At 40.3% G+C, this 27,317-nt stretch overlaps 1 protein-coding gene across 1 annotated transcript in view; it reads right to left on the bottom strand.

Annotated features, from left to right (window-relative positions):
- Nucleotides 1-27,317, bottom strand: part of MYO10 (myosin X) — a 243,549-nt gene that overhangs the window by 34,409 nt on the left and 181,823 nt on the right. Inside the window, exons 20-25 of the mRNA XM_077269704.1 lie at nucleotides 17,806-17,930; nucleotides 17,143-17,257; nucleotides 16,233-16,339; nucleotides 10,639-10,944; nucleotides 9,759-9,798; nucleotides 3,789-4,682 (exon numbers count right to left, since the gene is read on the bottom strand). Of these exons, the coding sequence (XP_077125819.1) occupies nucleotides 3,789-4,682; nucleotides 9,759-9,798; nucleotides 10,639-10,944; nucleotides 16,233-16,339; nucleotides 17,143-17,257; nucleotides 17,806-17,930 (1,587 nt within the window). The remainder of the gene's footprint in view (nucleotides 1-3,788; nucleotides 4,683-9,758; nucleotides 9,799-10,638; nucleotides 10,945-16,232; nucleotides 16,340-17,142; nucleotides 17,258-17,805; nucleotides 17,931-27,317) is intronic.

The raw sequence follows: 27,317 nt of genomic DNA, 5'->3' as shown, positions 1-27,317 counted from the left end.
TGCACTTCTGCAATGAAAATCTGAGCTTCAGCCCAGATTTCTGCCACAGCAATAATGAGCCAGATTTTAATGTGAACATATCCTTAAAGGTTTTTTCCGGTTTCCGACAAACCCTGCCCCCTGGATGCAGTTTAATTTAAAAAACAAACTGTCCTTGATTCACCCTCACCAGGTCTGGTGCCAAGTTTACATCTCGTGGTCTCAGTTTCTGTTATTGTTTGCAGGGCTGATGGCTAGTGCTGTCAACTCAGACTGAGCACAGTTATTGGCAGCTTTTTCAAAGTGACGTTCATGCTGCAGACAATAACATACACCAGGAGCAGTGGTGGAGACTCAGAATTGGACAATAACACACACCAGTAGCAGTGGTGGAGACTCAGAGCTGGACAATAAAACACAACAGGAGCAGTAGTGGAGGCTCAGAGCTGGAAATAGCAGACAACAGGAGCATTGGTGGAGACTCAGAGCTGGACAATAACAGACAACAGGAGCAGTGGTGGAGACTCAGAGATGGACAATAACAGACACCAGGAGCAGTGGTGGAGACTCCGAGCTGGACAATAACAGACAACAAGAGCAGTGGTGGAGACTCAGGGCTGGACAATAACAGACACCAGGAGCAGTGGTGGAGACTCAGAGCTGGACAATAACAGACACCAGGAGCAGTGGTGGAGACTCAGAGCTGGACAATAATACACACTAGGAGCAGTGGTGGAGACTCAGAGCTGGACAATAACACACCAGGAGTAGTGGTGGAGACTCAGAGCTGGACAATAACAGACACCAGGAGCAGTAGTGGAGACTCAGAGCTGGACAATAATACACACCAGGAGCAGTGGTGGAGACTCAGAGCTAGACAACAGCAGACACCAGGAGCAGTTGTGGAGACTCAGAGCTGGACAATAATACACACCAGGAGCAGTGGTGGAGACTCAGAGCTGGACAATAACACACACCAGGAGTAGTGGTGGAGACTCAGAGTTGGACAATAACACAGACCAGGAGCAGTCGTGGACACTCATGGGAAGGTGAGTTAAGTCCAGTTTGTATGTTTTGTAAATCTGTAAATGGGGATCAGAGTCTTTGAGAAACTGGAAAAACCCTTTAGGAATAACAAACTTAATACTTAAGAAACTGTCAATAGAAAAGAAGTTCTTTGTAAATTATACTTAGGTCACAAAAACTCTGCCACTCATCATGAATTTCATATGGGTCATCACGTCCCCATCTTACCCCAGCTCTGCTCACTTTGTCAGGGCTGGGTGAAAATGGTGTGAGGATGCAAAAAGTTGCAAAATTTTTGTGCAGCCTCCAGTTGTGCCAAAATTATACAACTTTTTAAAACTTTTTACAACAGAATAGAATGCAGGTGTAAAAGCCGTGATGAAATGGGACCTATATTTTAAGGGTATTATCAGTGATTTATAGTGGACCAGAAATGTTTATTAAAAGACACAAGTAATTTCATAACAACAAAAAAGTAAAAAAGCTTTTTTTTTTTAAATTTCTTTTTTAATAACCTAGAACTAATAGTGACCGTTACTCTTAACTATGGACTGTACATGGTATTGCAGATCAGTACCATTTCAGTAAATTGGGCTTAGGCCTGTGTCACACTTGCGAGTACTATGCGAGAAACTCGTGCGAGTCTCTCGCATCAATACCCAGCACTGCCGCTCCACTGCGGTCCCAAGTGCCGGCGGCAGTGCCAGCTATTGATGCGCAAGTTTCTCGCATTGCACTCGCAAGGGTGACACCGGCCTTAGGTGGAATGCCCAGACAGAAGAAAACCTCTTCTTGGGCTATTAGGCAGTTTTCGGAGAAGAAACTGAACAGAACCTCCAACTTTTTGAAGAGTTTTGAATTTTGGAGGAGGATTTGGAAAGTTTCCTTTGACTTTCTGCTCCAAAATCTCTTAAACCCCCCATCCCCCTGTGTGAACATAGCCTTATACTTTTTCACTGAACTCTCTGAATAGAGAATTATATAGTAGGTCCAGGCGGCCTAGAGGACTAATATAATGGTTAACTGTCAGCTTTTGTAAAGTATGCATTGAACAGGCCTCCATTCTGCCCAGCCTGAAGTGGTATTTTGGGTTCTGAGCAATTGATATTGCTGTCTTAACAGCGACTTCTTTCAACTGCAAATGGCTAAGCACAAAAGCAATGGAAAATATCCATTTTCTTTCCATTTTAGAGTTCCTGCCCGTTGGAGGTTAAACTGTTTGCATCACACACAAAAGGAAAAAGGATCCGTTAAAGGATGGATGGTAGAAAGAAGTTTTACAGATACACTTCTGTATTTTTATAACTGCACAACTTATTCCACCAAACATCAGAGAGAGAAATCCACTTTTCAGTAAATATTAACGGGGTATCAAAAATGTCATTGCTGACTCATGTTTGCATCCGTTCATTGAATGTGAATGATGTAACGGTAAAGAGAGGATTTTATTTCTTTTCAGATATTTACAGCCTTTATAAATGATTTATGATTTGCATTTTTGTGTACTTAGTATATTATGGCATCATATGTGTTAGCTGACTTCTAGCGCCCATGAGTTTCCCTATGATCCATTTTTATCTGTCTGAATAATATATATTGGTTGTCAGGTTAAAGGGTACTTGTCAAGTAAAAAAACGTTATTAACCTGCAGATATGGGGTTTAATCTGCAGGTTAATAGCTTTCTGATCCTGCCCGGTGCCAGCACTTAGAGCACCCCCTGCTGGGAGGAAATTAACTTTATTCCCCCTGACATCATTTGGTGTTCAGTCACAGGGGTGGTGCCAGCTTTGGTGCGTTGGTTCAGTCAACGCTCTGTGCATAAGGATCAGCAGCTGTAACCATGCCCCAGCCCTAACTGACAGGAGGTCAGTATTAGGGCTGGCTGGCTGTCAGTCAGGGTCAGGGGTGTGGTTACAGGCACAACCCTCTATACACTGAGCGATGACTGAAGCCGAGCCAGCGCCATCCCTGTGACTGAACACTAAACACTGCTAGGGGAATAAAGTTCATTTCCTTTTGATTTCCTTCTGGCAGTGGGGCTCTAAGTGCCAGCACCGGGCAGGTTCAGAATGCTATTATAATGCAGATTAATCCCATATCTGCAGATTACTACTGTTTTTTTTACGTGACAGGTTCCCTTTAATTAAAATTTTCACTTATGGATCTACAAATCAGACTGATTATGGGTCTATAAAAAGAGGGGTAATCAGACCATCTTTCCACATTGCGACTGTAGGAGAAATGTTGTGCTTTTTAACATTCATTTGTAACACATGATCACAACAAGTAACACGGAATGAAAGGTGGTAAGCTGCTGACTGCTGGGGGTCCACTTTGGACCCCAGGAACTGGGTTCTGGAGTCCGAGATTGAATGAAGTGATGGTCCCGCCTGAACACCATCGCCTTATTAATGGTGTATGGGACTGGACTGTAGAGATAGCTGGGCATTGTACATGGGCTCCATCAGGCCCACAGACATTAAATCTTATTGGCTTGACTGGCGTCCCTATAAGCTGCAGCACATTTGGAATTTTTCTTGTAAAAAGACAAGAAAAAGCATCTTGCTGTGATTTTCTAGATATTTTGCTGCCCAAATAGCTGCAGAAATGCTAAGTAATTAAAGTCTTACAATTGTCACTGCAATCGAGAATTCTCATCAAAATTAAAATCCTAGTATATTGATCCAATTATTTTATCATACAAATCTGTTTCTATAAAATATCTCACTTATACATAAGTGCAGAAGTAGAAGTAAAGGGACATACTGAAAGTGAAACTTACTGATGACTGAGCTCCTTCGGAACTAAACCTGTAGGCCGATGAACTGTTGTATGTTCCTATGGAGCACTGATAGTCTGGAGACCACTGGCTGCTGTGGGAGTTAGAGAATGTCACACTGCTTCCAGAGGTAATGGCACCCTGTTGGTAATCATCATGGTCATAGTCATAATCTCCATCAGGAATAATGAGGTTTTCAAGGCCCTGCGGGCGATCTGGTTGCTTTTCTGGTACACAGTATGTGGACTCTCCCCCGGTAACTTTTTTTGCAGTTGTTGGATCTTGTCCAGGAGAAAGTAATATATTGTTTGGTCCAGCTTCACCAGCGGGTCCAAGAGTATAATTCATGTAAGGATCTTCTTCTGAAGAGTCATCACTCGTTCTAATACCACTAGTTCTTTGGTCAGAGTGACCATGTTCGCTTGGATTTGGTGAGTCCTTAAATGCATCATCATCAGCTTCAAAGCCCTCATCGACCTCCTCTTCAGGATAAGGTTGACTAAAGTTAAAAGTCGGTTTCTCACAGTTGGCAATGCATTTGAGATCCTCTGGAAATACATCACTTACAGATAGGGACATTTCAATATTCTTAACACATTCATCAATCTCATCAAAGTTTAAGGACTCAAGAAACTCCTGGGCCGCTTTGCAGGCCTCTTCTTCTAGACGTTTCAGCTCATCATCGCGGAGTTGTTGAAGCCGCTGTAAAGATGCTTGTGTTAAAGATAATTCTTGTTTCTCCTTAATGCGTTGCAAGTCATCAATTTCTTTCTCTAATCTGAGAATTTCTTCCACCTGTCTGTTTTCCTTTTGTTTTTCTACTTCTCGACTTTTCTTTGTCTCTTTTTCAGCTTCCAACATGGCAGCAAGTTCTTCCTGTTTCTTTGCTTCTTCAGCCTACAGTTAAGTAGATGAAAATGTTATACTCAAAATAAAAGCTACCGTAATATGAAATATTTGTATTTTTGTAATGAATTACAATCACTTATATTCACGAAAGTATAATGCGCGTCTCTGTTCTACCTTATTAACACACTGATAAGGAAAAAATCCACATATTAGCAAAACAAGCACAGCTTTGATTAAAATATGAAACAGGCCGCAAGACAGAACATGAGAACAATGGATGGCAAGTAAGCAAGGCACGGGTCATCTGATAACAAGAAAAAACTAGACCTTACTAGCACAGCAACTGCACCTAAGTGTTACGGAAGGGACAAAAGACTGACAATTTGTTGCTTCTTACAAATTATTTATCATTCACTATCATCTGGAATCATATAAATTGTATCACAAATCTATAATAAAACGAGAATAGTTAAAAATACCTTTGCTTCTGACATATGTATCATACTGGGACACACAGGTTTGGTCTAGATATAGCGGGATAAGGATGGTGAGGGTTGAACTATTCTATTGCATAAGCATAAAGCAGAAAAAAACCATTGACGTGTTGACTTCTCTTATGAGGCTATATTCCCTACAGTCCTACAGTGATACGAGCAGTGGTATATAATGCTGCCGATATCATAGCGAAAAAGGTACGGAGAAACTGCACAGTTTCCCTCCTATATCCACAGCATAAACTGACATGTTTTGCAGGTCAAACTCGCAGCTACTGTCAGTTTGCAAAGATATTTTGCAGCATGTGCATAAGATTTCTTAAAGTCCCATGCACTTTGCTGTTACTGAAGAAGAAGTGGATTTTATACAATCAAACGCACCATGGAAAATCCACTATGTTTTCTCACAGTGCGAACTTAGACTTAGTGTTCTCTAAGTGCAGCGACAACATGCATTATTGTGGAATTATTGAAGATAACCTGAGAGGAGATTCTTACTTACTGAACAACCGGCCGTAAGAACCAGATACTGGTGGTGTTATTACAGCCATGTGTATTTTACTGTGACTTACTTTAAAAAGCATGAATCGCTCCAAAAATTAACTTCTCAAGTTTCCTCCCTCAACTAACCTACTTATACCTGATATTGCCATTGCCTTGGGTGGGTCGACCATAACTTCACAACAGCACGCTTGCTGTCTTGGTTTCATATTTTACACACAACTTTCCTTTATTCCCTATAGCTAATCACTCATGCTACCTGCATCTTAAAAATATCTGCACAATTTGACCTTTTCTGACCTTTGAAACTACAAAAAATGTGTTGATCTTATTCATTTTTGTCTGAACTACTGCAACTCTCTTCTGATCAGTCTACCACTTACCAAACTTTCTCCTCTTCAATCTGTCCGGAATGCGACAGCCAGGGTCGTATTTCTGTCTAGCCGCTTCACTGATGCCTCCACCCTGTGTCAATCATTGCGCTGTTACCCAGTAAACTTATCTTTCCCACCCACAAAGCGCTCCTCAGTTCTGAACCATCCTACATCTCTGTTTATTTTTGAAGCTCATCTAAAACTAACATCCTCCATAATTTGCAGCTTCGCTCTCCAAGACTTCTCTCGTGCTGTGCCAGTTTTCAGGAATGCACTACCCTGGATGATCCGATTAATACCTAGCCCATGCTTTTTTAAGCGTGACTTAAAAACACATCTTTTTAGACAGGCTTATAACCTCACTTCACTAATCTAACTCTTCCATGTTCCTTCTTTCTAAACTTTCCTCAGAATGTTGCCCTCCCAGTCATCTGTCTCCACTTCATCAGTGCACTCAGTAGCATTTTGTAACTGCACTTAGACAGATCCTGGCTGATGACCGGCTCATGAAGTTTTATATCATAACCCCTATTTATTCTAATCATAACAAGCACGTCCTACCTATTGTGTCTCCCTTATTTCCTTATAGATTGTAAGCTTGAGAGCAGGGTCCTCACTCTTCCTGTAGCTGTTAAACTACAATTTTGTCCCTGATGTCCTTAAACAACTCTTTGGTCTTGGCCATGGTGGAGAGGTTGGAGTGTGATTGATTAAGTGTGTGGACATGTATCTTTCATGCAGGTAACAAGTTCAAACAGGTGCAATAAATACAGGTAATGAGAGCAGAGTAGGAGGGCTTCTTAAAAAGAAAACTAACAGGTCTGTGAGAAATAGAACTCTTGCTGTTTGGTAGGTGGTCAAATACTTACTTCGTGCAATAAAATGCAAATTAATTATGTAAAAATCACACAATGTGATTTTCTGGATTTTTTTTTTTTTTTGGTATCCTGTCTCTCAGAGTTGACATATACCTACGATAAAAATTACAGACTCCTCCATTCTTTGTAGGTGGGAAAACTTGCAAAATTGGCAGTGTATCAAACATTTTTTTCCCCAACTGTATGTCTTACTATGTAATGTATTGCTGTAATTGAAAAGTGCTGTGGGATATGTTGGTACTATATAAATAGCATTATTATTATTATTATTATTATTATTATTATTAATAATAATAATAATAATAATAATAAAAGTCAGCCGGCCATGTGTGTACACAGGAAGAAAACTGTCAATTAACAGGAGGAGGAGAAGCCTACCAAGGGCCATGTGACGTAGATGACTAGTCCAAGGATGGTCCCCAACAGGTTCTCCCTGTCCCACTCCCAGACTAGTCTCTTCCTAAATCTAGGCCAGGAGAAGTCCCGATGACCTGTCATCTGTGATGAATAGTCCACGGCCACCTTTTCAAAGTATGTTCTCCTCAGAAATGCTACAACGTTTCAGAGTTAAACATACTTGGCTACAATGATGTCAAATTTGCGCTACTGGTGGCTCGGGCATCTTGTCAGATTTCCTTTAAAGGATTTTTAGCATATCAAGCTTAAGATTAAAAAGGTATTCCCAACTTGTACATTTTTGACATTTTCACAAAACATGCTATAAGTGTATAGTAGATGTAGGTGCCATCAATATGACCTGTACCTATCTCCAGAACAGGGCCCTGATGTGCACCACGGTCAGTGAAGAGGTGGTCGGAATTCCCATTCATTTGTGTGGCATTTCTAACCATCTCTGGACTGACAGTAGCATGCGTCATGGCCCTGTTTTGGAGGCAGAAGCAGGACCATTGGTGGGACCCACATCTTCTATACCTTTTGGCTGCATTGTGGATACACCTGAAATTTACAAAATGGGACTACCCCTTTAAGTTTCCAGATGTCTTGCATCTACTGAATGAAAAGCTTTATTGTTTACTTCCAGGGGGTGTAAGGGTGTAAAAGTCAGGTTGTCCCGGTCATTCCATGTTCTTTCAATAGAGAGCACTGTTAGCTGTAAATGATCCAAGCACCATCACCAACATCATATCTCCAGGATTTATATTTATCCACTGGAAATAAATGATAAACCTTTTGATTTAATGACTAGAATAAAGATCTTTAAAATTGTAAAGATTTAACATACAAAGTATTTTAAAACGCTACAAAGGTTTTCAGTATAATAATATTAAACTATCGCTTTATGCAATGATGCAGTAATACAGTGCTGTGCAAATTAATTGGGACAAATTCAAAAATATGTGTTTTTTTTGCTATTTAAAGGGAACCTGTCACCCTCAAAATTGATGGTGAGGTAAGCTCACCGTCATCAGGGGCTTATCTACAGCTTTCATGTTACCTGAAAGAGGAGAAAAAGACATTAGATTATACTCACCCAGGGGCGGTCCCGCTGTGGTCCGGTCCGATGGGAGTCTCAGGTCCGCTCTGGCGCCTCCTATCTTCATTCCATGACGTCCTCTTCTGGTCTTCACGCCACGGCTCCTGCGCAGGCGTACTTTATCTGCCATGTTGAGGGCAGAGCAAAGTACTGCAGTGCGCAGGCGTCGGGCCTCTCTGACCTTTCCAGCGCCTGCGCACTGCAGTACTTTGCTCTGCCCTCAACAGGGCAGACAAAGTATGCCTGTGCCGGAGCCGCGGCGTGAAGACCAGAAGAGGACGTCATGGAATGAAGATAGGAGGCGCCGGACCGGACCTGAGACGCCCATCGGACCGGACCGCAGCGGGACCGCCCCTGGGTGAGTATAATCTAACGTCTTTTTCTCCCCTTTCAGGTAACATCGGGGGCTTATCTACAGCATTACAGAATGCTGTAGATAAGCCCCTGATGACGGTGGGCTTACCTCACCATCGATTTTGGGGGTGACAGGTTCCCTTTAATAATAAAATGATATAAAGCACTGTTACATGCTAATTCTGAAAATTACCTTTTTCCACTGGCTAGTTGACCAAGATTTATTTATTATATATTAAAACTGGTTTGAATCACTGACTGGTAACCAACTTACGATTTTGCTTAAAAAATGCTTTGTCCCAATTAGTTTGCACAGCACTGTATAATATGGAACCCTCCTTCACTAGAAGATCTTGCTGAAACGACAATGCTAAATTATAGATCAATCATTCAATAAAATGATATCAGATAATATAATGGCAGGAGGACACTCACGCAACCTACAACCATATATTGTAAGACAAATATTAGCTTAGAGGCCATGTTGCTCTGCCGTTTCTCCTATTGCTTAGGAATGTATCACATATCGTATTAAAGGTCAGGCCAAGATTACATTCAGCTGAGTGACAAGTGTAAGGTTTGGCTGCAGCGGGTATTTATGGGATGGTAATAAATCAGATGTCCCATCCATGTGTATCTCAGCAGTGCGCAGATGTACGTCTGTGTCTATTAATGTAAACCATAAAGATGAACGGTAAAAGCTCCAGCTATGACGAGTGATGAAACACAATCATGAGCTATATATTAGCGGAGATAGTTCTCTCTGTAAGACACTGTACAATGACTAATAGACTCAAAACAATTACAATAATCTATAATACTTTATACTTCTGCTGCTTGATATTATAAATTATTACTTAATATTATAATTGCGTGTTATGTATTGATTCCTCAGCACTTTACAGAAATTATCGCCGCTGTCCCCAGTCTAAGTTCCCTATCAGTATGTGTTGAAATCTTATGGCCCAGAAACATGACATCCTCTAGGCTTAGGACAGCAGACATCAGTGTGTCAGTACATTGCTTACCTGCTTGGCGAGTAGTTCTGCCTCTCGCCTTTGTCTTTCTCTGTAAGAGGACACATAACATTAGTAGGTGCGTTTTCCAGGCTTACACCGGGCGCATACACAATGATCTATCATTGATTTCACAGCCCATCCTATGCAAAGAAGGATCTTCTGCAGCGACTGCTTGGACAGATTAAAGTACTGTATGTATGAAATGGCTTCAGGTCAGTCACTAGATGGTTGGCATCTACTATATACACATTTGTATGAACATCTGAAATGCAATGAATATATCAGGCACTCACCGACCATGCAGAACAATGGCCGTCACATATTCACCAACTTATTGGCTACGCTACAGTATTATATACATTACCTACAGTATATATGCACTTATAAATATATATTGGCTACGCTACAGTATTATATACATTACCTACAGTATATATACACTTATAAATATATATTGGCTACTCTACAGTATTATATACATTACTTACAAAGTATATATACATATATAATACTGTGTAGGGTGTTCTATATATATGTATATATATATATATATATATATATATATATATATTATTTAATATTTATTGTATATAATAATACAAAATACATATTAATACAAAATATAATAATAACATAAATAAAACATAAAAACATAATAATACAAAATACATAAAACATAATAAAAATAAAATAATATAACCATAATAATACAAAATACATATACAAATACATGAAATAATAAACTTTATATATATGTTTATATGATGAGGTAGCATTAGCAAATCATTAAACAATTAAATGTGGTTGGCCTGAGATAATGAAATAATAAACTACAAGCACACTTATAATATAATTCCCTGGATTTTCCTACTTATTCTATATCCCATACCTTTCTTCTGCTTTTTTTCGTAGCTTTTCTTCCTCTTCTTTCTTCTTCCTTTCTTCTTCTTTCCTCAGCCTTTCTTCCTCCTCTTTCCTCCTCCTTTCTTCCTCCTCTCGTCTTCTCCTTTCTTCTTCTTCCTTCCGTTTCTGTTCCTGGAGCTGTCTGAATGTACGGCGGGCTATCTGCCCACGCAGCTGCTTCTGGAAGGTCACAGCTGCTTTTTTAAGGCGTAAAAACTTTGTTCTCCACAGGAAAGCCCGGTAGTTCTTCTGGATAATCACAATGCAGTGAAGCACCTTTCTGTACTGCTTTCTACAGGGAAGAAGGAGAGAAGCGTGTTGCATAAATCGATAAGAAATAATCCATCCTATTTATGCCTCCCGTTTACAGCAAGTGTCAAGGTGTCAGACAGCAATATAAATGACATCCACAGTCAGAAGCTCACACTCCTTGTAGACTCAGGGTTCCGGCTAAGCTGATGTTAAGCACAGCCGTGTCTTTAGCTCTCCTGGCATGACTGGTGCTTTGGAAGAGGCAGGATGAGCTCTGATATATGCCATGCTTACAGAGAAAGTAATTACACCCCGCAGGATGCCTTTCTGGGTGACATCTTGGCCTATATGTACAGCCGGGACTCATATACACATGAAAAGGGATTATCTCATTATGCAAACAGCCATTGAACTGGCTACTATTGACTTTGGGAAGACACAAAAGTCCACAGATGCGGCTATAGGTCTGGATTTAATACATAATGTATGACACTGTGTTAACCAGTAATATTAGCAGCATTTTCTGATACTATTATCACTCATGATTTCCAAATAGAAAGATAAAAAGATTTATGACTATGATTATTCAGACATAATCCTTTTAGGGAAACTCTTATATTGTTCTGGTAAGGATCATCAGATTTAACTTAATACTAACTCCAACTACATCTTCTCCCAAACATTACTCACACTAATGGGAGTCAGCCGATTTGGATATAACTAACCTTCCTTTAATTACATTTCATTCTGTATCATTTATTAACAAATGTATGGCAGGAAAGAGGATTATCCTGACCCATGAAAATAATTTGATCTTGAGTCATTGGTCAATTTGGTTCCTTGCTGCGAGATTAAAGTTATCTCGGTACAATGAGAACAGAAATTGGGGAAGGATGAACCCTAAGGCCATGTGCACACGTTCAGTATTTTTCGCGTTTTTTTCGTGTTTTTTCGCTATAAAAACGTGATAAAAACGCGAAAAAAACGCTAACATATGCCTCCTATTATTTACAGTGTATTCCGCATTTTTTGTGCAAATGTTGCATTTTTTTCCGCGAAAAAATCGCATCGCGGAAAAAAAAGCAACGTGTTCATTAAAAATGCGGAATTGCGGGGATTCCGCACACCTAGGAGTGCATTGATCTGCTTACTTCCCGCACGGGGCTGTGCACACCATGCGGGAAGTAAGCAGATTATGTGCGGTTGGTACCCAGGGTGGAGGAGAGGAGACTCTCCTCCACGGACTGGGCACCATATAATTGGTCCAAAAAAAGAATTAAAATAAAAAATAGTTACATACTCACCTTCGATGGCCCCCGGAGTGTTCCCGCCTCTCACCACTGCATGCTGCCGCTTCGGTTCCTAAAGATGGTGTGGTTCAGGACCTGCGATGACGTCGCTGTCTTGTGATTGGTCGCGAGACCGGTCATGTGACCGCTCACGTGACCGCGACGTCATCGAAGGTCCTGAACCACACCATCTATAGGAACGGACGCCGCTGAGGATATCGGCTGTCTGCAGAGGGTGAGTATAACCATATTTTAATTTTTTTTTATTATTTTTAAACATTCTATCTTTTACTATTGATGCTGCATAGGTAGCATCTATAGTAAAAAGTTGGTCACACTTGTCAAACACTATGTTTGACAAGTGTGACCAACCTGTCAGTCAGTTTTCCAAGCGATGCTACAGATCGCTTGAAAAACTTTAGCATTCTGCAAGCTAATTACGCTTGCAAAATGCTAAAAAAAACGGGAAAAAAACGCAAAAAAAAAAATGCGGATTTCTTGCAGAAAATTTCCGGTTTTCTTCAGGAAATTTCTGCAAGAAATCCTGACGTGTGCACATACCCTCATGGGTGAATCTTAAACATCAGTAGAATATTTTATTTTAACAAATTGTGCCAAAAGAAAACATTCTTTACGTTATCTTTATGAAGACTTTGGCACAAGACAGTGATGTTGTAGTGAGGTTTTACTCAAGTTTTTAAGTTAGTCTTGTTGCTATGACCCTGTCTAATGTGTAAGTGGCACACGAATTGGCCAACTTATGTACTCAGCATTCTCAATTTTTCCAATTTGCTAGAGCAGTAATGCAATTCAAATTTCATATATTTCATGTTTTCATGCTATAGCACTACAGAGTGCTACTTCATTCGTTGGTTATATATGAGGATGACTACTCTTAGTAAGCACCTGTACACACCTATTTTCTGTTTAGGAAGTGATGGTAAGTCTTTTGATATTTATAATCAGATTTAATAAGCTATATTACAAAGTTTCCTATCTTCATGCTCACTAATGATATATGAAACAAAAATTTAACTTACAGTTAATGTTTAAGATGGCCAAGCCCATTAGTATAAAGCTGATGAAAACGGACAATTTCAACAAAAACGATAATTCATAAGGTGAAACTCAACAATGAACATTAGCTTTATCTGACCAGTGAAATGCAGTCTCTATCTAGAAACAAGTAGAACATGTTTAACTTTGTGTGGAACTTTTGTCCAATGTCACTGGTCTAGGAACCATCTATTCGAAAGCTACCAGAATTGTCCCAGAATGATTGTCTGTCCTTCACTCAGCGTTACTGAACATGTATGGCCAATCTGAACCACTGTGACACCCAATATTTACTAAAATGTGTATGTATTAGCAATAAAAAAATACATTATTTGGAAAACCGTTAGTTTAAAGGTTGTTCAACTATCAACCAACTTCTATTAAAATGTACAATGTGTTACTAAGTATTACTATGTGTAAATTATCATTTAGCCTATAAACAATTTTAAGGACTTTTACCTACACAATCAGAAAATTAGTTTGGGGCTGTGCCATACAACCATTGGTTCCTGACGTTCAGCATGAATGTCAGGTGGACAATAAGTCATTGAATTGTCTCCTATTGGACTTTTCTACAACAATCTCTGAAACACTGAAAGGTTCTTTTTAAAATGCATTAATCTCCTCTGACAGGAACACTTGGTCTCTCCTATTATGTCCACACCTTGTTTGATCCCTGCACAGAGCCAGTATCGACATATATGTCCTATTGGCAGCATGGTGGTTAGCACTGGTGCTTCACAGAACTGGGCCCAAATACCACAAAGGACAGCAAGGAATATTAACATGGGAATTCCAATAAGGACATTAATGGTTATAAGGGGCGTAACAATTTCACACAGGTTGCGACTGTGACCGGGCCCCTGAGGGAGGGAGCCCGCCGACGCCAGCGCAAACTTCAACTGGATGTGAGTCCTCAGACCCACATTCAGCTGTAGAGTATTGCAGCGCAGAGGACCTGCTGGGTCCATGTACTGCAATACACACTGCCAGCCAATCAGAGGCCAGCAGCTGACATTGGATTGCATGTGACTGGGGGAGTATGGCAGTGACATCATGCACTCCCATCACTTGCACACTTAGGTCTGCTGCCATCCTCAGAAGAGGCTGATGTGCATCGAGGGAGCGGAGGGAAAATGAGTATGATTTTTTTTTTTTATATGCACTAAAGAACAGCGGTAAAATGGGGGACATATACTAGGAAGGGAAACATATACCAGGATGGAAGTTATATATACCAGAAAATATTAGAATGAGAGACATATGTATCAGGATCGGGAATACACATATATACCAGGATATGCCAAGAGGATGGGGACATATATATACCAGGATGGGGAACATATACACCAGGATGGAGGCCATACATACCAGGATGGGAAACATATATACTGATATATATGACTTCCATCCTGGTATATATGTTCCCCATCCTGCTATATGTTCATGATCCTGATATATACTGATATATATAACTTCCATCCTGGTATATATCAGGATCATGAACATATAGCAGGATGGGGAACATATATACCAGGATGGAGGTCATACATACCAGGATGGGGAACATATATACCAGGATGGCGGACATATATACTAGGATTGGCCCAAGATGGGAGAAATAGATACCAGGAAGTAACCGAAGATGAGTGGCATTACTACATTATGTATGTCCTTATAGGATTTATAGAAATTGCCTCTTCAGAGAGCAAGATGACTTAAACTCTAGTGCCACCTACTGGAAATAGCAATCCTAAAAGTCAATATTGATGCTTTGATGAGCCTTGCCATAGGATTTACCCTAAAGGTACCTTCACATTAAGCGACGCTGCAGCGATAGCGACAACGATGCCGATCGCTGCAGCGTCGCTGTTTGATCGCTGGAAAGCTGTCACACAGACCGCTCTCCAGCGACCAACGATGCCGAGGCCCCCCGGGTAACCAGGGTAAACATCGGGTTGCTAAGCGCAGGGCCGCGCTTAGTAACCCGATGTTTACCCTGGTTACCAGCGTAAAATGTAAAAAAAACAAACAGTACATACTTACATTCGCGTCCCCCGGCGTCCGCTTCCTGCACTGACTGAGCGCCGGCCCTAACAGCAGAGCGGTGACGTCACCGCTGTGCTGTGCTTTCACTTTCACTTTACGGCGCTCAGTCAGTGTGGGAAGCGGACGCCGGGGGATGCGAAGGTGAGTATGTACTGTTTTTTTTTTTTACATTTTACACTGTAACCAGGGTAAACATCGGGTTACTAAGCGCGGCCCTGCGCTTAGTAACCCGATGTTTACCCTGGTTACCAGTGTAAAACATCGCTGGTATCGTTGCTTTTGGTGTCAAACACGACGATACACGCCGGTCTGACGACCAAATAAAGTTCTGAACTTTGTTCAACGACCAGCGATATCACAGCAGGATCCTGATCGCTGCTGCGTGTCAAACTAAACGATATCGCTAGCCAGGACGCTGCAACGTCACGGATCGCTAGCGATATCGTTTAGTGTGAAGGTACCTTAAGTCCTATGGCAAGGCTTATTAAAGGGTCAATACTGACTTTTAGGATTGCTACTTCAAATAGGTGGCACTAGAGTTCTAGTCCTCTTCTTCTCTGAAGAGACAATTTTCATATTTAATTTCCCAGAGGAGCATGCATGGCATATAAGTCACCTCAGTCTGACATGCCAGGCTTGGCTTGTCACTCTCCACAAGGAGAAACATTACCCCTTAGGTCCCTTACAGGATTTAGAATGCTTCAAGGGAACATTCATCTGACCAACATACGGGGAGTTGGGGGCCACTGGACTCTAGGTACGTCACTGATGACTATGTCTATGTAATATGATTGTGCTACATAAGCAAACAATAATCATTTATCTAATTATTAAGCCCTGAATTTTGATATCCAGTGGATATTCACATTATTATTTTTATGTTCGGTAAGTTACACAAGACCAATTTTCCCCCAATGTGACACCTTATGCCTACCTTGCCACAAAGCCCATGATGTGTGACTGTATGATCAAGGCTGCCTTGTATACCTCTACTTCGCGTTGCTTCTCCAATTTTTGCTCCAAAGATTCGCGCAGAAAGACCTGGGCAAGCACAAAATACAATCATTTTTTGAGCTGCACAGATTCAATTTTTCCTTTTGTGCACTCAAAACCGATCATACGAGTAGTATATTGAGTACTTGGACTGATTTAGTATTCTTTTCATAGAAATGGAAATAATGGTGCTTGCTGTATCATACTTAGCAATTCTCCAAATTCAAGACATACTCATGAACACCCTCATACCTGGCACATTTGTGGCATAGTTTTGGTAATTCCCACCTTCTTCGTGGTCTAGCGTGCATGATTGTCTTTTGACTGTATTGCTTCCATTAGTATTGCTCTCATATAACACTACATTTAGATAATGTCATAAGTAGCAATGCTCATTTATGGATGTATCATGTAAAATCAGAACATCTAAGACCATACTAAAGCTAAAAGGGCGACCTCCCTACAATCAATACCTGCCATGTGCATGACTCCAAAGTGACACCTGTTCTATGCTATTCAGGATGAGATGTCATCTGCTTTCCGGTGTTTCCTATGTCAACATGAGTGCATACGTACAAAGAGTGACACGTCTATCTGCTATATAAACAAGAGAATATTGCCTTGGGCATTATCATAAAGTGCACCTTTATGTTCTCATGTGATGTACAATATAAAGGCTAGATTAGTAGGATTTCTGGCTCATGGTGAACAGAGATCTTATACTGAACCGTAAGGTGTTAACAGAGCAGCAGCCTATGATTTATTGAGCCAGCCATACCCCACAGTAATAAATTACTGTCACGCTTATGGCTTGCTACCGTTTCTTATGAATACAAAGGGTAGCGTATTACCTTGGTCTTCCCCATCTGCCATTCTGTATCTGTCGTGTCATGAAGATGGAGTAAGGTCTCACACTTGCCTTTCAAGTCATCAGGAAGGCTTAGATTTCTCATTAGTACTTTATACCTTGAAGAAAATTGGTAATCAATAACTAATCGGGATAAGAAGCTTAAAATCCATGTACAGCAACAAAATTGGAAGATATATCTACCCATTTAGACCGCACGATAATATATATGAAGAAACTACCTGAATGTAGGGTTGACACCTTGTTTCATTTTCTAGGCAGGGAGCAAAGAAAAATGAGGAGGCCATTGACCTCTATAGCCGGCACATGCCTACTGTACTGCAAACACGTATGTACTTTTCGTCCAATCAGCTTTGTCTTATGACAGGTCAACAGCACAGCCCACAGCAAGCAATACGCTTGTCTGGTACATGTGTTCATATAGAGATCAATGATCTAGTAGAGTAGAGTTCTTGGTCATATGATTATCTTAGTATCTACTAAAAACAAGTGTGTACGTGACCTTAGAGCTTCAAAACATACAAAAATATTATTGTCATGCTATGTTAAGTCTTCATAATATCAGCTACAGGAACACCCACAATATTGGATTTGGCTACACTGCACAACACATGAATACAAGGGCATAAATACAAGAAATACTCACCTAAAATAAAAATCATGGAAGGGTCTTCTGACAGGAAAGCCAGCTCTGCGGATTCTGACTGTCTCAAGCATTCCTGAGTACTTTAGCTGGTTGAGGACCACTGACTGGTCAAACTGGTCTGGCATCTGCAAAAAAAGAAAGAGAAGGTAAAATGGCACGTTAGTGCAGAGAAAGAAAAATATTGATCATGTATGATTGTTTTGTAATAACATCAATTTATTGCAGCAATAAAATTATAACACAATTCAGACTCTGAACAATGAACCATGATTAGACAAACCTTTCAATAAAAAGCTTACACAAAAACTGATTTTCACTATTCTATCCCAAAAGTCATGACATTTAATTACAAATGGTAATGTTGGAGATCTTACATATTGAAGACTATTAGGTTTCTTAATAAAGTAATTCATTCAGTTTAACAATATAAACATGGTAAGAAGAAAGAGAAAAAGACAGATTGAGAGAAGTAAAAGGAGGAATGAAGGAAAGAATGGAGGTATTGAGCGAAAGAAAGAAAGAAAAAGAAAAAAAGAAAGAAAAAAGAAAGACAGAAAAAAGAAAGAAATAAAGAAAAAGAGACAGAGAAAGATAGAAAGAAATGAAAGAAAGAACATAGAATGAAGGAAAAGCTAGCTAGATGTGTCAATTAAAATTCATAGTTCTTAATAACTTTTCATTGACACAAGGCAAAAGTGGAACAAGACATTTAAGCAACAAGAGAAGAAAATGTAATGAAAGAACTAATAATATGTAATGTAAATACCGTATATAAAATCTCCTGTAAATCTAGATTCTTTTCTTAGCCCACACCCAATACATTACTCATTTCATGAGTACACACACAAGCGCCATGTTTTCCCCCTGTATAACAATGTATGCAGCGTTACCAGGGATCGGATGCAATGACTGAGCCCCACACCACCTACCTTACACCTTCCCAGCACTTACATTACTTTCCCCTGAATACTATGGAGCTGGCAGCATCTGCTGCGGAGTTTGTCCGCTGACTTGCATTTCCATGAAGAACCAGCTGTAGAATGACCTGAGCCAGTGACATGAAGAGGCTGGGATATAATGAACACTACAGCCATGCTTTCCATGCGCTCTGTATCCATAGTAACATTACCCCGTCTGACGAGGGGCATTGTAGAAAATGTGCTCATCTCTTACGGGGCCTCTGACCTGGAGAAGTGAGTGGGCACTGAATGAGTGTCATCTCGCCATGTCGTAGAATCATAGAACCATAGAAGGTTAGGGTTGGAAAGGGACCTCTCCAGGGTCATTGTGTCCAACCCCCTGCTCAATGCAGGATTCACTAACCCATCTCAGACAGATGTCTGTCCAGCCTGTTTGAAGGCTCCCGTTGAAGGAGAACTCACCACCTCTCATGGCAGCCTGTTCCACTCACTGATCACCCTCTCTGTCAAAAAACTTTTTACATTATCTAATCTGTATCTTCTCCCTTTCAGATTCATTCCATTACTTCCCGTGTTTCCATGTGCAAATGAGAATAGTGATCCCTCTACACTTTGACATCCCTTCAGCTATTTGTAGACAGCTATTAAGTCTCCTCTTAGCCTTCTTTTTTGCAAGCTAAACATTCCCAGAGCCTTTAACTGTTCCTCGTGAGACATACTCACCATCCTGGTAGCTCTTCTCGGGTCTTACTTTGTCCCGCTGTATTCTCAGCATACTCCTCAGGAGTAGGAGACGTCCATACAGTATAATACATGCTGCCATTCTGCAGAACTCCTCCTTCCTGCTCCGTGCATGATAATACACAGCATTCTTCGGCTATCTTTGATTGACACTGTTATTTCTTGTCTGTATCATAAATCAGTTTTTGCCTTTGTCCTATCATTTACTCCTCTGCTATGCCACACATGTGACAAGAAGTATGCCTGCATGAGGAGAACAGCATGTACCAAACCTGACCCCTAACACACTGTAACCACACACACCGCAAACCAGTCCGAACCAGGCAGCTTGCCTAAAACAGTCTACATACCATGGAGGTGTGCAGAAGAATCAGGCTCGTAGTGACATGGCACCACCTCTGCATTGCTGCTACATTCTCTAAGAGCCTGTACAGAACAGATTCTATATTACGTATATAGCGCCATCACATCCACAGACATTCTCATCACTCTACCCACAACCTACATTCCCTATCAGTATGTCTTTGGACTATGGAAGGAAACCGGAGTACCCGGAGGAAACCCACGCAAACACGGGAGAACATACAAACCCCTTGCAGATGTTGTCCTTGGTAGGATTTAAACCCAAGACACAACTCTATGAAACCTAATATACTGAGTATTTGCAATTAGAGATGACCAAATCGATCGGTTTACGATCAACTTAATAGCGACATTTCCTGAGTTTCCAAGCAAATTCAAACATTTTCAGATTATATTTGTGAGGATAGTAAAAAAGAAAAAGAAAAAAAAGCACATGCCCATAACCAGTGACTCTGCACTAATGTGTAGCTCCAGAAGTCATGTGAGGTCTCGTAAAGACTTGTGAAAATAAAACATGCAGGTTCAAGTACAGTTTAATGGTAACGGCCTCTTATATCTGAATCTGCATTTACAGGAAGGATTTCCTTCTGAACTGCAGTCAAGGGTTTAGATCTCACAGGCAGGAGACACACAGTGAAAGCTCTTCATAGGGCTCATGCATATACAACGCAGACAGGCTATGAGCCCACACTGCACGGCTTATGTGCAAAGAAAGGACTTCTACAGGATTCTAACTGGTTTCCTTTTTATCCCTATGCTAATCTATCTATCTATCTATCTATCTATCTATCTATCTATCTATCTATCTATCCCATATCTATCTATCTATCTATCCCATATCTATCTATCTATCTATCTATCTATCTATCTATCTATCTATCCCATATTTATCTATCTGTCTATCTATCTATCATCTATCTATCCATTATCTATCAGCTATCTATCTATCTATCTATCAATCATCTATCTATCTATAGATCTAAACCTAAAAAAATGGAACAGCACAATCTCTACTGTCGGGTGCACAGGCCATCACAGCAATCAATCCAGTATGCCAAAAAATCCAATAAAGATAGAAAAAGAAGGCAGCACTCCATTATTTAGGTGAAAAAATGTGGTTTAATTCAGACCCACATGGCAGGCGACATTTCGGCTCCTGTTGAGCCTTTCTCAAGCCTTGAGAGAGGCTCAACAGGAGCTGAAACGTCGCCTGCCACGTGGGTCTGAATTAAACCACATTTTTTCACCTAAATAATGGAGTGCTGCTTTCTTTTTCTATCTTTATCTATAGATCTATCTATCTATCTATCTATCTATCTATCTATCTATCTATCTATCTATCTATCTATCTATCTATCTACCTTTCTATCATCACCAGGACTATATGGCTCCATCTATACATCAACACTACACTTGCTCCAGAACATCTGCACTATGGTTAACGACCCATCTGCACACTTGACTGTTTCACATGACAGCAGATTTTTGGCAAGATCTTGACCCTGTAGAATGTCTTTTATGAGAAAACCTCTAGAGACACCTCCGCAGTTACCTCGTAATGTGTTAATAATATGGTCTTATGTCAAGCCAATTAAACTTTCTGCATGATTAATTTCTGCACTGTATAGCCACTGCGTCGCCTCTCTTCCTCCATTGTCTGTTATCTATTATAAAAAAAATCAATCCGTCTCTTAGATGAGGGATAGATTAACATGATAAACAGGCCATTGGACGCTTATTACATTGCATCTGCCGCTTCATGGTTCTCTTATTTTTATACAATGGATTGTATTACCCTTAATTTGATTAAATTTATCTATCCAGCCGTCCAGCAAGAATCTATCTATCCATCCATCTATCTATGTGTATAGAATATCTATATATACAGCATATATACTTTTTCTCAGCCTAAAGCATATCAATAAATGTGGTATATAAAGTATACCCCAGAGCAACCATATATTCACTGTATTTCGATTTCTCTTTTGTTCTTTCACTTTGCATTTTGTTAACTGATAAAAATAAACTATTAACATTTCTATTCTTCCAAGTATTCTTACTTTACAGCATTTTTTTCATACCTCCTTAAGACCTCTCTATCTTCCTTCCCTTCCCTCTCTCTTCTCTTCTATCTCTCCCTCTCCCTTTTCTCTCTCCCTTTCCTTCTCTCTCTCCATCTCCTTCTCTCTCTATATATATATTTATGTATATGTGTATATATCTTATCTATCTATCCTCTGCTCTGGTTGGAATTTTGGATTTAAAAAAATGTTGTTTTAGTTTGAAAGAGGAACACGCTGTGGAAGGATGATGCTTGAAGGTTGGAACATGGGAACACAATAAAATACTTTCCCTCGTACAAGCCATCTCAAGTTGCTAAGAAACTATTAAAGTCCCATTTTCTCAAAGCTCATGCCCAAATCCTTGCGAAAGTTGGAGCGTTTTGTACGATGCTAGTTACAAAGCTTCTTGCTGTTGGATTCACAACTACAACAGAATTTTAATATACCATAAAGCGGCACAATGTTACATTTCAATCAGTACCTTAGAATAAAACAAAGAAACAAAACTCCAGGCGATTAGATTTGGCCTGATTTGTATATATTTGCTCTGTCTGGTAAACACACGGCAACCTACTAGACAGCAAAATCCCTTTGTGCATTGAGACAATAGCTACAATCCGAGCACAGAGAAAGACTGGACGGGACTCCTCAGTGACACATAAATTACATCCAAATCTTAATGAAGTAAAGATTAATTCTTCAACTTTCCATTGGAAGAGCCCAAAACAAAGAGGGGTATTTAGATAAGGAGCTGTATTAGATAAGGAGCTGTTAATCACTGTATATGCAGTTATCACCGCCAAGAACATTAGTAAGAAGTGATGAGATTACAGGAATGAAAGAGTTCAAGGTTTATGTCCATAATATTGTAAGCTGTGAGTAAAGAGGTTCTCCATGTTAGGTTGCCAAGTGGAGACTAGTGGTACTGCGCTCTATGACTCAATAGTTTGGTGGAAACTGTATGGATCATTAACTGTTTTACATACATATATGTTTAAAAATTACCACTAAGGACCTAGGAGGTGAACCCCCACTGATCAGTCACTCTCAGCTTCTTCTAAGAAGAGAACTCTTTTAATGATGGGGGAAATCAATAATTTTGATGATACATGTAAAAATAGTGTTTTCTTTTTTCTTAAACCCATTAGGACCACCAATATGTCTTTTCACTCGCCTGAGATATAAGAGAATAGCCTCCCCATCCAGTGTACACTGTAGCTGACAACTTGCTGCATCAGCCATGATCAGTGTTGGTGCCGTCCATATCTGTTTAACCCCTTAGATGCTGCTGTCAAAAATGACTGTATCATATAAATGGTTAACAGAGTGTGGGGGCTTCTTCTTTAAAGGGAATCTGTCACCAGTTTTGTGAAATAGCAGCTAAAAATATCACCTTATTCAGCGTCTGAGCTGCATTCCCTAAATCCTTATAGAACCCCCTGACTCCCCTTGTATACTCCTAAAAAAATTTTTTAATTTCTCCCATGCTGTATGGTAATCTTCCCTCTTCATCTCTCCGATGGGAGAGATTATAATTACCATACAGTGTGGGAGAAATTAAAAGGTTTTTCGGGACTATAAAAGGGGAGTCAGGGGGTTCTATAAGGATTTAGGGAATGTAGCGCAGACGCTGAATAAGGTGATATTTTAGCTGCTGTGTCACAAAACTGGTGACAGGTCCTCTGTAACCCCATCGGCAGACTGACAGCATACTTGTGTGGTCCTGATGTTTGCCATGGCAATTCACAGCCAACTAGCGGCTTTAGAGTCTGCCGGCTGTAGTAACCTGATCAGTAGTTGGCGACATTTAGGTGGTAAAAATGCACTTTTTCATTTCTGTCATGTCATGGGGTTAAAAATCTTGAAATCTCTTTTTTTCCTGAAAATAAAAACCTTTTATCTGTGTACCACATGTCTATAATGGTCAGCAGCAATGTGAAAAAGCACTTTCTTTTTTACACAAGAGGATGAATAAACCCTTTTGGAGAGTTAAAAGGGTCTTGTATGTGTCCTACTTAAAGGGGTTTTCCTATGAACAAAGTCAATTTGAATCAATAGATCTTGGAGTAATAAGTTCCACAATTGGATGTGATTAAATAAAATGTTCTGATCTTACCATAGCTCCTGGGCAGGGGGGAAGTAAAAGAGAGTATACAGATATTACAGCAGAAGATTGCAACACAGGAACATATTTTTTAATCCAAATGTGGAAAATATTATTATTCCAAGATGTATTTATTAAAATAAACTTTTTAATTAACTTTGTTCGTGGGAAAACCCCTTTAATACACTGTGCAATAATCACTTGTCTTTGGAACCTGACTTACGGGATTGTCACAATTGGAGAACACAGACAGCCCTTTCAAGAGGAGAATCATGGTGTACATTCTTTGTCTGCCACTAATAACTGAACAGGGAATTGTATTCTTATCTGTCTGATAGAAAAAAAGGCAACTATTCAAGGCAAAAATACGAAACCTCCAAAATCACAAAACCAAGGTCCTGTATTCAACTGCCTATTGAAATATCTGGGTCATCTCATGTAGCCGTAGCTGAGCCGAGAGTAAATCATACCAGCTGTGCTCTGTATATATGGTGAGGAGCGGCAGAATAATGCACATTACGGTACACAGTGGATCGAAAACTTTGACTTTAATTATAGAAAACTATTGCTAAAGGCATTATAGCTGGCGTTCTGGTGTACCATAGCTTAGGCCATGTGGTTTATGCAATGGGTACTAAGCATGTAGTCATTGTGGAGGGTATTATTGGACATAGTGACTGTGGGTACCATGGCTGAAAGCACTATGAATGGTAGAATTATGGCTGGCACTGTAGAATATCAAAAGTATAGATGAGATGATATCAGGCTCTACTGTACTGCAGCTGTGGAGCTGGATTGAGGGTGCATTGACATGTATTATATACTGTACATTTCACTGCTGCTGTTTTTATGCTTTATTTATGTTTTTATTGTATATGCACTGCACCTAATATTACCATATTTGCACTTGATGTGCTGAGAAACTGATAATTTTGTAGTTGTGGCCTATTGATCAAGAAATATGGGTACGACTGGGGAAATAGTGATAAAAATTTGTGGCCACCACTCCAAATCATATACTAGACCCGAATGTATTCAGCACATATCTACATAATCATATATTGCTAATCTAATCTTTTTAATTCTTGTCTTTAAAAGGGTTTCTAAGTAGTGCTGGGCGAACCTGAACACAGACTTGTCCAGGAAGTCTGTATTACTGTTCGGGTTCAGCAACCTGAACATCGGGTGTATACCACGTTGTCGTCTGCATAACAGCGCGAGAAACACCGGAGACTCTGATCCGCGGTAAAATTATTACAGGTGATCAAAGAGCTGCAGTTCCCATGCTGTCAGAGGACAGCGTGAGACAGCAGCTGTGACCTGCGGTAAAAAATTACCTCCGGTCACAGATGCGTCGGCTATTGCGAATACTACTCCCATCAGCCTACACCGGCTGTCGCTAATAACAGCGAGAGCAGGCACTGTTGATGGGAGTATTCATTAGCCGGTGCCTGGGCTATGAATAAATACATAAATTTAAAAATAAAGGACTTGGGGTCTGTTCTATTGTTGATAACAAAATAAATACATTTAAAAATGAAGGACTTGGGGTCTGTTCTTTTGTTGATAACCAGCAGGGCAAAACTGACAGCTGTGGGCTGCAACCATCAGCTGTCAGTTTTATCATGGCCGGTTATCATGAATAGAGAGATCACTATGCTGCTTTTTCAGCTATGAACTCCGATGAACTTTCTCACTACAGGAGCTCAGTGCTAGACACTGACAGTAGAGATTACACTACTGTCAATGTGTGCCAGCTGGTGCGGAGAGCCGTCAGTGACCACTTTCCAAATCATCCAAATCATTGATGGACAGTATGGATTAGCTGCACTTCAGACAGGTGAGGAACATAGTTGTTTATTATTTTTGTTTTTTACAGGGGTCATGGGCATCCGTGCATTAAGACTAAGTTCACATTAGCGTATCTGTGCGCAGCATATCATGTGCATGCGCAAACGCAAGCCAAAACGCATTTAAACGCATACTTACACTCCGTTTTTTATCCACATCAGCTTACGCATGATGCAAAAAAACCCGCTGCATGTGTTTGTATGCATTTTTGCCTGCGTTTGCGTTGTTTATGCTCATGCGTTTGATATTTACAGGAGGGCATGTCTCAATGGGCGTGTCTCAGTTCTTGGACATGCACAGTCCAAAGTACGCAAGGGCTTCGAACGCATGCGTACGCATGTCCTTGCGTACCAATGCATTCACATAGACAGTAATGCGTTGCTTTGACGCACTCATCCGCATGTGCATGCCTGTTCTTATTTGTCGCGACAATAAAGCAGCATGTTGCGTTCGGTCAGCACAGCGAAACAACGCATGCTGACGCATCAGCATACAAACTGATGCTAACGCATGTCCCTGTGTATACAATGTTAAATATAGGTACGCAAGATGTATGCGGATCTATGCGGATCTGTATGCAGGCATACACTGCGCACAGATACGCTAATGTAAACCAGGCCTAAGTGTGAGTATTTTTATTGTCTGTTATTTTCTGTTTTTTTTTTTTACAGGGGACCAGGGCTTCAATGGAAGGCGAGTATAACTGTTATTTGTACAAAATTTGGTAAAACATGGTGTGGATTTTGTTTTCCAATAAAGGACTTTATATGTGTTTTTATTTACAATATGACTATGAGGTTAGTAATGGATAGGTGTCTTATAGATGCTTATCCATTACTAACCTGTGGGCTTGATGTCACCTGACAATACAAAAGTGACATCAACCTCACAAATATTAACTCCACTTGGCACCGCCACAGGGCAAGAAGGAAGAGCCAGGTAAGGCACCAGAATTTGTGCATGTAATAGATGCACCTTTTCTGGGGTGGCAGCAGGCTGCTATTTTTAGGCTCGGGGCCAATATTCTTGGCCCCTTACTAGCCTGAGAAAACCAGCCCCCAGATGTCTGCTTTAGCTTGGCTGGTTGTCAAAAATGGGGGGACCCAAAGCTGTTTTTTATAATTATGTATTTAAATAATTAAAAACTATGTGGGGACCCCTGTATTATTGAAAACCAGCCATGATAAAGCTGACAGGTGAGGGTTGCAGCCCGCAGCTGTCAGTTTTGCCACGACGGTCATCAAGCCATGCTGGTTATCAAAAATAGAACAGACTTCACGTCATTTTACATTTTTTTAATTTATTTATGGTGCAGGCTGATGAATACGCGCCTGCTCTCATTGTTATTAGCAACAGAAGGTGTAAGCTGAGGAGAGTAGTACTCACATCAGCCAACGCCTCTGTGACCGGAGGTAAATTTTTTACTGTTGGTCACAGCTGCTGGCTCATGCTGTCATCTGATAGTGTAGG

This window comes from Ranitomeya variabilis, chromosome 6 (assembly GCF_051348905.1).
Source record: "Ranitomeya variabilis isolate aRanVar5 chromosome 6, aRanVar5.hap1, whole genome shotgun sequence".
NCBI classification, from domain to species: domain Eukaryota; kingdom Metazoa; phylum Chordata; class Amphibia; order Anura; family Dendrobatidae; genus Ranitomeya; species Ranitomeya variabilis.
The sequence above is the reverse complement of the archived record's forward strand: the minus strand, read 5'-3'. Positions and strand labels throughout refer to the sequence as shown.